A 12053-nucleotide genomic window follows, 5' to 3' on the forward strand; every position below is an offset into this window, starting at 1 on the left:
AGTTGATAACCATTTCATTGTGGTAATCAACCAAATTCATCATTGATAAAAAACTAAAAGCACTGGTAATGCAATCAAACACAACCCGGTATCAACATTATTTGTAGCAATTAGAAAGAAAGCGTACAGTAGCAAATGTTGAAACATCAGTAAATATCTATGTTGTAGTCTAAGCTTCAAAGTCTTTATAAATTTACTCAAAAGGAAGCCAAACATCGACACAATTTTCATTGCAAATCAAAGTTATGCACAAAAGTAACTCAACACAATTCAACAATTCCCATACTAAAAGTAACTAAACACAATTCAAGTAACTAATGACACAAAAACAGATTTTTACTCGTATTTGGTTCAACAACTTTCACTAGGGAGTTTTTTTTTTTTATCCAATTACTTGTATTTGGATTTAGTTGATGATATTAGTTGATTCATCATCAATGGTAAATATGGAGATTTTTTTTTTTTTTTTTTACTGGAAAATTACCTCAAAAAATAAAGTTAATGGCGTTAATGGAAAAGGGAGGTGATTGTATATTTGATGAGAACTTAAGGGAGGTTGGTATTTGTTTTAAAACTAGAGGGGGTGTCAATGTCATTTTAGTAAACTTTAGGGGAGGTGAGTGCAATTTGCCCTTGTATTTATTCATTAAAAAAAGTTTATTTATATTTATTGCTAGCATATTTTATTTTATAAAACTAATTAAAATGCAAAATAACTAGATATACTTTAATAAAGAAACGATTAATTCAATTGATGTTTTGAAAGATGTGTTATAAGACGGGGCACAAAAACTTATCCTATATTTAGAGGCAAAAGTTGCATTGAAGAACACATATATTTTAGTTTAACAAAAGAGACAAATGAACTCCATCAAATGATAAATTGTTCATAAGAATGTAAGTTTGATTTTTGGGTGGAACAATTTTTTGTAAGACTTTACTTACCATTCGACCGCACCCTGGATTAACAAATCCATCAATTTTTTTTTTTTTTTTTATCTTTATGAAATTTTCAAAACTAGATTTTAATTTCCCAAAAAAAATCATTTTTTTTTCAATAGGAAATATTTTTTTTTTGAAGAAGAAAATAGGAAATATAAATTTGTGTTTTGATCAAAATATATTTAACAAACTCTTACCATTATTTTACTATTATTTTTAATACACCAGAGTGGTTCAGTTCACAATCGATACTATTTTCATTTCTAAATGTACAAAATCGTTGAATAAATTATAAGAATTAAGAAAGTTGATATAATATTAAATTTGTTGAAATATATAATTTTTTAATTTATTTTCCCTATCATTATACTTATTGTTAGTTATATAAAAGATGTAAAATAATCAAAATTATTATCGTAAAATATAACTAATAATTAGAAATATAATGTGTGTCCTATAAAAAAAATAACAAGTAAATATGTCATGAAGATTTATATTTGGAGATGAAGTCGTACAAAAGTTACACCTTTTTCTTAATAATAAAAAAGGTATACACAAACTTTTGACCATATATATTTGCATGAATGTAAAAGGTTTTGACAACATCACTTCCATTTATATATATGTATTATTATACAAAGCCAACTTTCTTCTATATAACTCTTACCTCAATTCTTCCAAAAAGATGAGGAGAGCTTAGTAAGAGAAGTGAGATAATTAAATCTCATTAATTAGTTCACTTAATTAACATAATATAATTAAAAATCTAAAGCCCACTTGACCCAATCAACTTGGTTAGTCCAAAAGTTATGGCCATAGCAATCCAACCTCCAAGCAAGACCCTCAAACAAGACCTTAAAACTGGAGCCTTACCCAACACTGCACCCAACCAACCAAACACAACCAAAGCAAAACTAACTGCTCCCAAAACAACACCTACCCTTACCTTATAATCTTTAATGAAAGATGCTGCAAGTAGTGGCACCATTGCACCAATTGAAAATGCTAAAGCTGAAGCTGCTGCTGCTTGTAAAGGATTTGGCAAACTTTCTTTCTCTTCAATATTATTACCTCTTTCAATATTGTCTCTTTTTAATTGAGCAATTTCAATGTCAAGTTGTGAATAAACAGATACAAACTCACCTATTGCCATGCTACATGCACCAGCTACAAGTCCAGCAAAACCTGACAAGATCATGGCTTTTATGTCTTGTTTCACTGCTCCTACACCCATCATTAGTGATGCTGTTGAAACTAATCCATCATTAGCTCCTAAAACTGCGGCACGTAGCCATTGTGATCTTTTTGAGTAATCAAATTCATCGCTTTCGATCTCTAGTGTTGCATTTTGTTGGTCATGGTGGTCATTGTTTTGATGTACAAATTTTGTTTGGTTAAGGGATGAATTATTTGATGCCATGAAAAATAATAATATGATAAAGATAATTGAAGAGGAAGGTTATAAGAAAATAAGAGAAAGATGGAATGGAAAGGAGAGAGTAGTGTGGAAGACACACGCTAATGAAGAAGGTATTTATGGATGAAAAATTGTGTATTTGTTGAGGGAATGGTGGGACAAGGCCACTAATTAAAAGACAAATTCTATATTCACCAAATTCATACGGAATGTGTATATGTTTGTTTTAATAAAGTAAATTAACTTTGCCCTCATTTATTAAAGAGCTCATGAAAAGTTAGGAATGATTGAGGAAGTGTGTGCTCCAATATGGTGACATTACAAGTTAAAGGATAAATGGTCAAATAATGTAAACCTCTTTTTGTGTATAAAATAATATATATATATATTAGCCACAATATAGCAAACAAGACTAATAATGTGGCAGAAAATAATGTTCATGGAAATGTAAAATCGATGCTTTTGTTCACGAAAAGATCGTGCATGATCTCTTTCACAAAGTAATTCCAAGAAGCAATATTAAAACTATGGGAAATGATAATGAGAGGAATCGAAAACAAAGGTAAAGTAATGAAAATGTGGAAAAATATACTGAAAACCAAAACCATGATATACTTTTATTTTTTGAAGGAACCAAAACCATGATATATGATAAACAGTTTTATCCATAAAAGAAGCAAATTGTCAAAAAGAAAAAGAAAAAAAGATGTACCGACGTTTGAAGGAAGTTAGCACGACTCAGACAAAGGACAAATTAGCGTAAAGATAACGAATAAAAGCACATATTACAATTTTGACCAAACATTATTATTATTATTATTATTATTATTTGTATTTACAAATGTTAGAAATATTAAAAAATCTACACATCTTAAAAAAAAAAATATAACAAATTTTGTTGAGACCAAGGTTTGAACCTAAGAGAAGTCGCATTCGAAGCCATTAACTTAACCAACTACATAAAGTCACAAACATCTACGATTTATTTACCATATTATATATTTATAACTAAATTAAATATTTTGAGGTGCCATGTTATATATTTATAACTAAATTAAATATTTCGAGGCTTTGTTGTTTTAAAATTTTGAGACGTAAAACCCTAACTTGTGCAATTAGATTTTGGGGCCAGCGCCTACTTATAATAATTTGTTTTTAATAAATAGGAAAGAAATCAAGGAAAGTTAATATACCATATGAAGAAAATATATCCCTCTACAATCAAGAGCCAATACGAGCTTTAAAGGAGGGGGCATCAAACATTTTGAAAATTTAAGAAATCTATTTTGGCCAAAAGTTGGTAGATAATTAGCGTATCGATTAAATAATAAACACTTCTCTCTTTCCTATTTCTCTCCTCCAACAAATCGGCCCTAATTTTTTTCTCTTTAGATTTTCTCTTCTAGTTTCTTCATTAAGGGGGTGGTTTTGGGTCAATTTTGACATAAAATCACCTCTCTTCATCTTTTTTATCTTTATTTCAATCTAAATAAGTGATTTTCACGTAGATCTAAGTTTCTTCTTTGTGATTTCGTCATCTAAATGTGGTGATGTGTTGTTCGTAGTCTTGTGCGACGTTGTTTGGTTTCCCGTCTTGTTACGGTGTTCATTTGATTCATATTGAAAGATCAAATATTACATCAAAGATTTAGGCGTCAACATTGAAGATCTGGAGGCATTATGCCGTTATAATTTTATCTCATATTTTTGTAGGCATTAATTATGCCGTTATATGTTATTAACTTGGATGCTGTGAGTTTATTCGCAGATCCATCCTTTACGATTTTAGCTGTGTTGAATAATGTACTCTATCGATTGGAATGAATGAATATCATTTTATTTTTGTAAAAAAAATAAAATTAGTGTATCGAATAATCTCCCGACAAATATTCCGATCTTGAAGTGATAAAGCTTCCCGTAGATCACGAGACTTCATGTATAACCACCTTATAGTCAACTTTTACATGGAGAGAGTTAATAGCTAGGGTGCAAGAAAGACTCAAACAATGAACAAGGCCAAATAACTTAGTCATAATCGAAGTAGAACGACCAAAATTACATGTATAATTCCCACAAATAAAACAATCAATATTTGATGTTCCCTCCAGAAGAGAAAATGCTATAGTTATACCCATTGTCCATATCAAGATTGAGCTTGCAAAAGATTGAATGAGGAGGAGGGAATCAATTCACATTTATCTCCTTTCTAATGTAAGGTCGGTGGTAAAAATAATCATAAATTGTACTGACATACGTCGTGTATCCACAATATATTAACCATGATACCAAACAGAATAGACCATTTTCAAATATTATGCGAAACTCATCTAGATTCTTTTTTCTTTCCATAGATAGATTCTCTCCGGCGAATGTAGTTTTATTCGAAGTGTGTCGGACACTATAGTATTTGATTTACGTGGGTTATATTGACAAGTAGAAGTAAATTAATGCAGCTAGCTAGATTTAAAGAAAAATGGATTGATGAAGAGGAAAGCACTATAGTACTTTTATGATAAAAAAGGAAGAGTAGGGAAATGGAATAGAGTGTACATCCCACGTACGAAGACCACCTTTTAATTTGTGCATTATATATTTCTTCCAATCAAAGACAGAAACCAAGTCTTCAATGGTTTACTCACCAATTGATGACCAACAAGGTCCACAACTCTTTGTCTCGTTAAAGCTTAATATACTAAAGTAAGTCACAAATAACAGTGACATCCATTAACAAATGGCGTGTTGTGCTTGAGTTGAATTCATGTCAAAGACAAAGAGAGATATACATACACAATCACACAAAAACTTAGTAGAGCAAAGATTAATTGTTTTTTGACAATTCACATTAATCCCAGTTGTTAAAATGAGAGTCTTAGGGTTTCGTCTTCGAATAAAATAAGTCTAGGATGTTAACTTACACTTCTAGATTTTAATGGATAAATTAACGGTCTTATAATATACTAGTGCGAAAGACAAAATAAAGATCTTAAAAAGAGAGTAATTTTTTCAAATGCTACTGTACTGTGCATAGAGATAGGGGATGAAGCTAGTTTCCCACCCAAGCAACACTGACAAATATTTGTTGGTAGCATCTTTGGATATGTTTCCAATTACTTAACTTTGTCTGGTGGACCCAAGAGTTGCTATAACGGGTGTGCATTCCACTATGAACAAAATATCCTTCTTCCGACTCATTATTATTATTTTATTTTTAATTATCACATTTGAGTTGTATTTGATTTTGACTGAGGGAGTATGAGTTTTTGCATACACAATAAAATTCTACTTCAAAGTTTGAACAAGAGAGGACGAAGATTGATACCAAAGAACTCAACACCAAAACACATCTATTATCTTTGGTAAGACTATCAATTTAAAGTGTTTTGTTTCCACCATCCACATGATCGGCTTCAGATTATACAATCTGATATGATGTAGGATGTTGGAGGGTGTTTTAATGTGTTTTTACAACTTTCAAATTATATTGTAGGGCGATTGTAAAACTAGTATAGTTGGACAAGAAACTCTCATCAGTTTACGTAAGTTCACAAAATTTGGCTCCGACCCAAATATTTATGGGGTCAAAAATCTTTCAAGACTAAAGATCCCTCACTCATATAAGCTCCGATGTCCAAAAAGGCAACAAAGACGTAAGATCAATCATACCGTCGATCTACCAACAATGGTGTTTGCTCTTCAGAGATCTACTGAATTCAAAATTGTTTTATAACACTTTTAGGGTTGTAACGCTAATATTGATGGGATTATGCGACACTTTTGCATTCAAATTTTCACTTAAATAAATTAAACTCTTATATTAAATACTTTATTTATAATAATGTATAATAACATTTATCAATGTACAAAGTAAAAATCTATGGATCACAATTCACAACAATAATAGACATTAACAATAGTTAACAGTCTATAACATTATTCATAAATTTCAAATAAGATAATAGTACAAATTGATGAGAACATGATTGAGTAAATTATTATTTGATAAAATAATATGTATTACTCAATATGTTCCATTCGATGTAAATCAATTGTGCAATGAACAAATACAATTTTCAGCACCAATTTCATCTGCAAGACATATAGGCTTTCTCAACCCATACTGAAACCAAATTGCTCGTTTTTTAGTAAACTCATCAACAAATGAGTCCAACATTTCAATAGTAACATGTTGCATCACCACCACATGTGCAATATTTCCTTGATATGCTAAACTCCACTTTCGAATAAACTCAATATCCAAAGGCTTCTCAAAAACAACTGTGTTGCTAAATTCATTTAACATTGTACCAATTCCAGCATCACGAAGTTTACGTTGCAAGTAACGTGCATTCATCATGCATTTATGCACTTCATTTTGGAGTCCTATGATACCTCTTTTTTGCAAAGCATACCAAAGAAAGATTGGAGCATGACCACTTCGACTACCACTAATTGTGGTATCCCTAGAACCAATCACTTCAACATCTTTACATAAAGTGTTGATATGTTCTAAACGAGTTAATAAAACACCACAAGGAATTGGACATCCCAGAAACTTATGGCCAGAGATAGTTATACTTCCAATGGGCTTCTTGAAGGTAATGCTTGGAGCCTGTGTTACCACCCAAATAAAATTATAAGAATGAGTTATAATTGAGAAAAAATTGATGGAGTGAATATTTTAAAGGGAGGCAATTGAAATCTTTAATTTACGGCCGTACTTTAACATTATAAGATTAAGTTTCTAATGATGACCAAAATCTCATTGACATAATTTATTTTATTATTTTGAATCGATCATGAGATCTTGAGGAGAAACATACTCTCAAATTTTAAGTTAGTACCACCAAACCAATTCAAATGGATTTTCATTAACATAAAATTATTAATTGGTTTTTCAAAAAAAAAAAATGAATCAATTTAAATTTGTCTTGTTTGAGATTTTTCAAAAGTTTTTTCGTCCAACTCAAACTACATTAATTTAAAAATAACAAGGTAAAGGAACATGCCTGGATCATCCATTTGAAATGATTTTCATACATTTTATTTATGTCTAACTAACGTTCAAGGAAGTAAAAAAGAAATTTTGGACGTTTATAAAGACCATTTACTTAATCAACTTTATTTCTTTTTCATTTGTAATATTCTCACAATTGTCAAACTTTATTTTTTTCAAATAACTGAAAACCCGATAGATAAATAAAGCTAAAATATGGTTTTAGTCCCTGCAAATATGCCTCGTTTTGGTTTTAGTCCCTATAAAAAAAAAATTGTTTTTGGTCCTTGCAAAATGTTTTGTTTTTGAAAATAGTCCCTCAAGGACTATTTTCAAAAACAAAAAATTTTGCTTTTGGTCCCTGCAAAATATTTTATTTTTAAAAAAGGTCCCTGCAAAATTGGTTCAGTTATAATGTGCCACGTATGCAAATCATCACAAAAGTGGGTCAGGGACTATTTTCAAAAACAAAAAATTTTACAGGGACCAAAAACAATTTTTTTTTACAGGGACTAAAACCAAAACGAGGCATATTTGCAGGGACTAAAATCATATTTTAGCCATAAATAAATAAGCGAAATTATGTTATTTTGTCTAGTTTTTTTTTTAAATAAAAAACACTTTTACAAGTGATAAATATTAGAGATGGAGTCCTCGTGAGTTTAGCTCAGTTGATATGGACAATGCATAATATATGCAAGGCCCGGGGTTCAAATCCTGGCCACCACAAAAAAAAAAAAAAATATTCAATTCAATTTAATATAAAGACAAACTTTTTATAGAGATCGTGTCATATGACTGGGTCATTCTTTTCAACATAATTCATTATTATTGTTGAAAAATGATCAAGTGGTTCAATCAGCGACCTAATATCGAGTTGAAAACCAAGTTGGGTTTTAAAATACTAGAACTTTGAGTAAAGAGTAGTGATATATTGACAACCATTTGTGATAACTTTGTTGACAACTTTTATTTTCTCTCTTCTCATTGGTCCAAAATAATAGAGAGAGAAAAAGGAAGAGAGAGAATAAAAATATAATGTGAGTATGAGAGAGAAAGTTGTCAAAAAATTGTAATAAAGTGGTTGTACAAATATCATTTCTCTAGAACTTTTACCATGTAGGTTTTAAACGACTTCATTCTTATAGGAAAAAACCATATTTTTATCTGTATATAAACATCCAAACGACACAAAAAGTGTATTTTTCTGCTGTGTACTTTCAACCTGATTGAAAACATCCCCTCTTTATTTACTTATTTATTTATTTTCAACTTGCTAATTGGCTTAAAATATATTAGAGCAAAATTGTTAGATAACACCAAATATAAAATAAATAAAAAAGTTAGGATAAAATTAGATAAATATTATGTAATGAAAAAACAATGATTTTAGTGAAAAGAAAGTTGATGCAATAATAATATTGACTCACTTGTTTAAGAAGTGGCAGCATCATTCCAAATAAAGCTCCGTCACAATGAATATAGAATCGATCACGAGAAAAACCACTTTCCTCAAGTGTCTGTATTACTATATCAATGTTATCAATAGCTCCTTTCACAGTTGTTCCTAATTAATCATTTGTCCCAAAATAAGAAGAATATTTTTTAGCTTAGCCAATTAAATTAATTGTGTACATGTTCTATTATAATTAACTATTGTGGGTGCATGTGAACGTGTTTTAATTAGTTGTGAAATATTAAAGGATTTGAATACCTATATTTAAATTGATAATAGCTGGCTTGTCCTTGTGGGCAAGAAGTAGAGTCTTCAGATTAGCACAATCAATCTCACCAGTAACCAATGTGCTAACTTTCATGCATTTCATTCTATACATTCTTGCTATCTTGAATATTGAATAATGTGAGTCTTGTGAAGTATATATAATCCCATCTGAAAACTTTTCCCTTCTGTATATGATAAACACAAATTAATACTACATCATATATATTTGTAAGTAATAAATATCAAAATGGTTCTATAAAGTGAAGTGCAACAAAACTTAATTACCCTAATAAAATTCCATGAAAATTGCCTTCAGTTCCACCACTTGTGATGTATCCCCAGTACTCTTCCTTCTTTATTTCCCAAAGTTTAGCAAACCAATCAAGCACACTTACTTCAAAATTAGCTGAATTTACACCATAACTGCTTCCCATAAATGGATCACCAACATTGTTTATGTGAAAATGAAGTAAAGGTGCCAATGCACTATAGTCAAAGCTCTGATTAGTAGGGTAACCTGCTTTGGAAAATATATCAATACGTATACATATACTTTTTACCAAATATAGAAACAGCCGATAAATGTCTGCTTGTTTTCTATTCATGTGTAATTAATCTTTGATATATGAAAATTGAAAAAGATTGAAATTATAAAATAAAAAGCATACCTAAAAGATGAGATATTTCTTGATTTAGGGTCCCTGCATAGTGATTAATAACTTCAGCCAATTTGCCTTGGGACTCCCCAGTGCAATTGGTGATGGCAAGGTTCATATTATGTCCATTATTATTTTCTTCTTGAATTTTACAATCCTTATCTTTTTCTCTTGAGGGCTCCAAGCCATGAACTTGTGGAATATTGAAAGATATCTTCATGTCTTCTTGTACTTGATTCTCCATTGATTCTTCTTTATTCGTGTACTATAATTTCAGAGGGACATCGAAACGGTGGCAAAACAACAAACAGATGAATGAATAGCAACAATTTATTATTTTTAAAAACATAAAGCACTAGTGAAAACGAAGGTGGTTAGTTTTGTAATGTATTCAAAGACAATTGTTTGCCAAATTAAAACTTTGTTGGCTTGTCCCTTCGAGGACATCAGATAAATTTAGAACGATACAAAGAAAACTTTGTTAGCTTATTATGGGATATATGCTCATAAGAGCGAAGTAGATCTTGTAGGGATCGATCTTCTTACATTATTTCATTTTTATCCTCCATCTGTTTCATAATAACAATCACATTTGTAAAAGAAAATTGTCCTAGAAGAGTGACACTTTTCAGATCTTGCTAATGAAGGGAAGTGAATATTATGTGATAAACCGATCAAGTGTTATTTAGGGTTGATGAAAACAAAGAATAATATTAAAGGGAAAAAAAATGCTTACTATTTGTGAATAGGCGCAGTTGGTCGGTCTTTTGCTCTCGGCTTCTTGCTGTGTGTTTTTAAGTTTGCCATCAAAGAACTCCTTTATACTAAATATATGTGAAGTACCGAATAAAATACTCTTTTCATTCATTTTTATAAGCCAAATAATCATTACATTGACATGCTTTTATGTTTATCTAGGATCTTTTCTTGTATTGGATTAGAATATATATTAAAAGGGGCATAAGATATGCCAACAAGGTTACAAGCCTAAGATAGAATGAATATGCCGACTGCCAATACAAGAAAACTGAGACTCCGAACCATACAAAATATTATTGTTACCACCTGAGCCTGAGCCTGCTAAAGTTACCGGTTCAAAATATTATATATACTTTCTCCGTTTCAAAATACACATCGCAGTCAACCATTTCATACATGTTAATGCACAACTTTGATCGTTAATATCTTTAACTATTTAAAGTAAAAAATTATAAAAATTTAATATTTTGTAAATAGTTATCGAAACAAATTGAACAACATCATGCTAACATTTGTATTTATATATTTGTTAAAAAATATGATCAAAGTAAGTCATGTGAATAATACACATTGAAAAAATGCGACATGTATTTTAAAATGGAGGGAGTATCATTTAATTAATTAAAAAATACAATATTTGATTTTTGAATTATATTAAAAAATACAGTATTTGATTTTTATTTTTCAACTTTTTTCTTTTATACGTGTGTCTAAAATAACTATACTTATACTATGTATATAAAGAAATTAAATAACCCCTTTCACCACCTTTGGGTTGACTTTTTCTCTTTTCAAAAACGCTCTTATTTTTCAATACAAAATAACACATGTTAAACAATTTTTTGTATAATAAGACGTTTGTTGGTGTCATTATAAAAAAAGAGTTTAGATTATATATATATATTTTTTTTTTTGACAAAAGATTATATTTTTTTTGTTATATTGTTGATGTCAATGAAATAGATAACCATAGTTAGTTTGGTTTGTTATAACTTATAAGCAACATACATTTATATTTTTAATTTTAAACAAAATCAAAATTTCATAAAAAAGAAAAAACAACATCATTCGTAATTTTCAAACGTTAGCACAATAAAAAGAGGGGAAAGACGGACATGTGAGGGCCCATCTTTTCGCTAGTTGTGCATAAAATAAACCTTATGACAATGCCTTATCAGTCGTAAATATTCATATTTTGTTTTTCTCTCTTTATATTTTTCTGATTTTTTCTCTCTCTTTATATTTTGAGTAAATTACACTCCACTTCCCTCAAAGATGTTTGAATTACACTCTCATCCTCTCTTATGTTAAAATATACACTTTCCTCCCTTGTAAAGTAAAATCTACACTCCCCTTCCCTATAAGATGTTTGTTATAACTTACAACCCTCTCGCTTAATAATTAAATATGCACTACATTTTAATCTATTTTAACATGAATAAATATTTTTATAATATATATTAATTTTGAACCACCATTTAAGAAAAATAAATTCATTTCTTTATAATAAATGTCATTGATAATTAAATTTTAATATTTTGCTATTAAGTTTATAATTTATAG

At 29.7% G+C, this 12053-nt stretch overlaps 2 protein-coding genes across 3 annotated transcripts; both read right to left on the reverse strand.

The window, feature by feature from the left end:
- Positions 1-1451: 1451 nt before the first annotated feature.
- LOC11415258 (vacuolar iron transporter homolog 2) lies at positions 1452-2438 on the reverse strand. Its single transcript, XM_003592077.4, has one exon. The coding sequence runs from the start codon at positions 2360-2362 to the stop codon at positions 1709-1711; it is 654 nt and encodes a 217-aa protein (XP_003592125.1). The 5' UTR covers positions 2363-2438; the 3' UTR covers positions 1452-1708.
- Positions 2439-6244: 3806 nt separating this feature from the next.
- LOC11423014 (serine decarboxylase 1) lies at positions 6245-10781 on the reverse strand. Of its 2 annotated transcripts, XM_003592078.4 has the most exons (6): positions 10468-10781; positions 9744-9996; positions 9361-9592; positions 9067-9260; positions 8783-8919; positions 6245-6968 (listed from the first exon to the last, which is right to left on the reverse strand). In XM_003592078.4, exons 1-6 carry the CDS (start codon positions 10618-10620, stop codon positions 6402-6404), a joined length of 1536 nt encoding a protein of 511 aa, XP_003592126.2. In that variant the 5' UTR covers positions 10621-10781; the 3' UTR covers positions 6245-6401. The 2 variants fall into 2 exon arrangements, with proteins under 2 accessions (XP_003592126.2, XP_024642103.1); XM_024786335.1 differs by lacking the exon at positions 10468-10781 and having other exon boundaries at positions 9744-10461.
- Between the last annotated feature and the right edge of the window lie 1272 nt (positions 10782-12053).

This window comes from Medicago truncatula, chromosome 1, assembly GCF_003473485.1.
Source record: "Medicago truncatula cultivar Jemalong A17 chromosome 1, MtrunA17r5.0-ANR, whole genome shotgun sequence".
NCBI lineage: Eukaryota > Viridiplantae > Streptophyta > Magnoliopsida > Fabales > Fabaceae > Medicago > Medicago truncatula.

Excerpts from the sequence above, each read along its gene's own strand:
- LOC11415258 (XM_003592077.4), bottom strand. The coding sequence starts at position 2,362 with ATGGCATCAAATAATTCATCCCTTAACCAAACAAAATTTGTACATCAA.
- LOC11423014 (XM_003592078.4), bottom strand. The coding sequence starts at position 10,620 with ATGATTATTTGGCTTATAAAAATGAATGAAAAGAGTATTTTATTCGGT. Across the intron at positions 9,261-9,360 it reads TTTCATGGAATTTTATTAGG|AAGGGAAAAGTTTTCAGATG; the intron begins GTAATTAAGTTT and ends TATCATATACAG. Across the intron at positions 6,969-8,782 it reads TGCTGCCACTTCTTAAACAA|GCTCCAAGCATTACCTTCAA; the intron begins GTGAGTCAATAT and ends GTGGTAACACAG.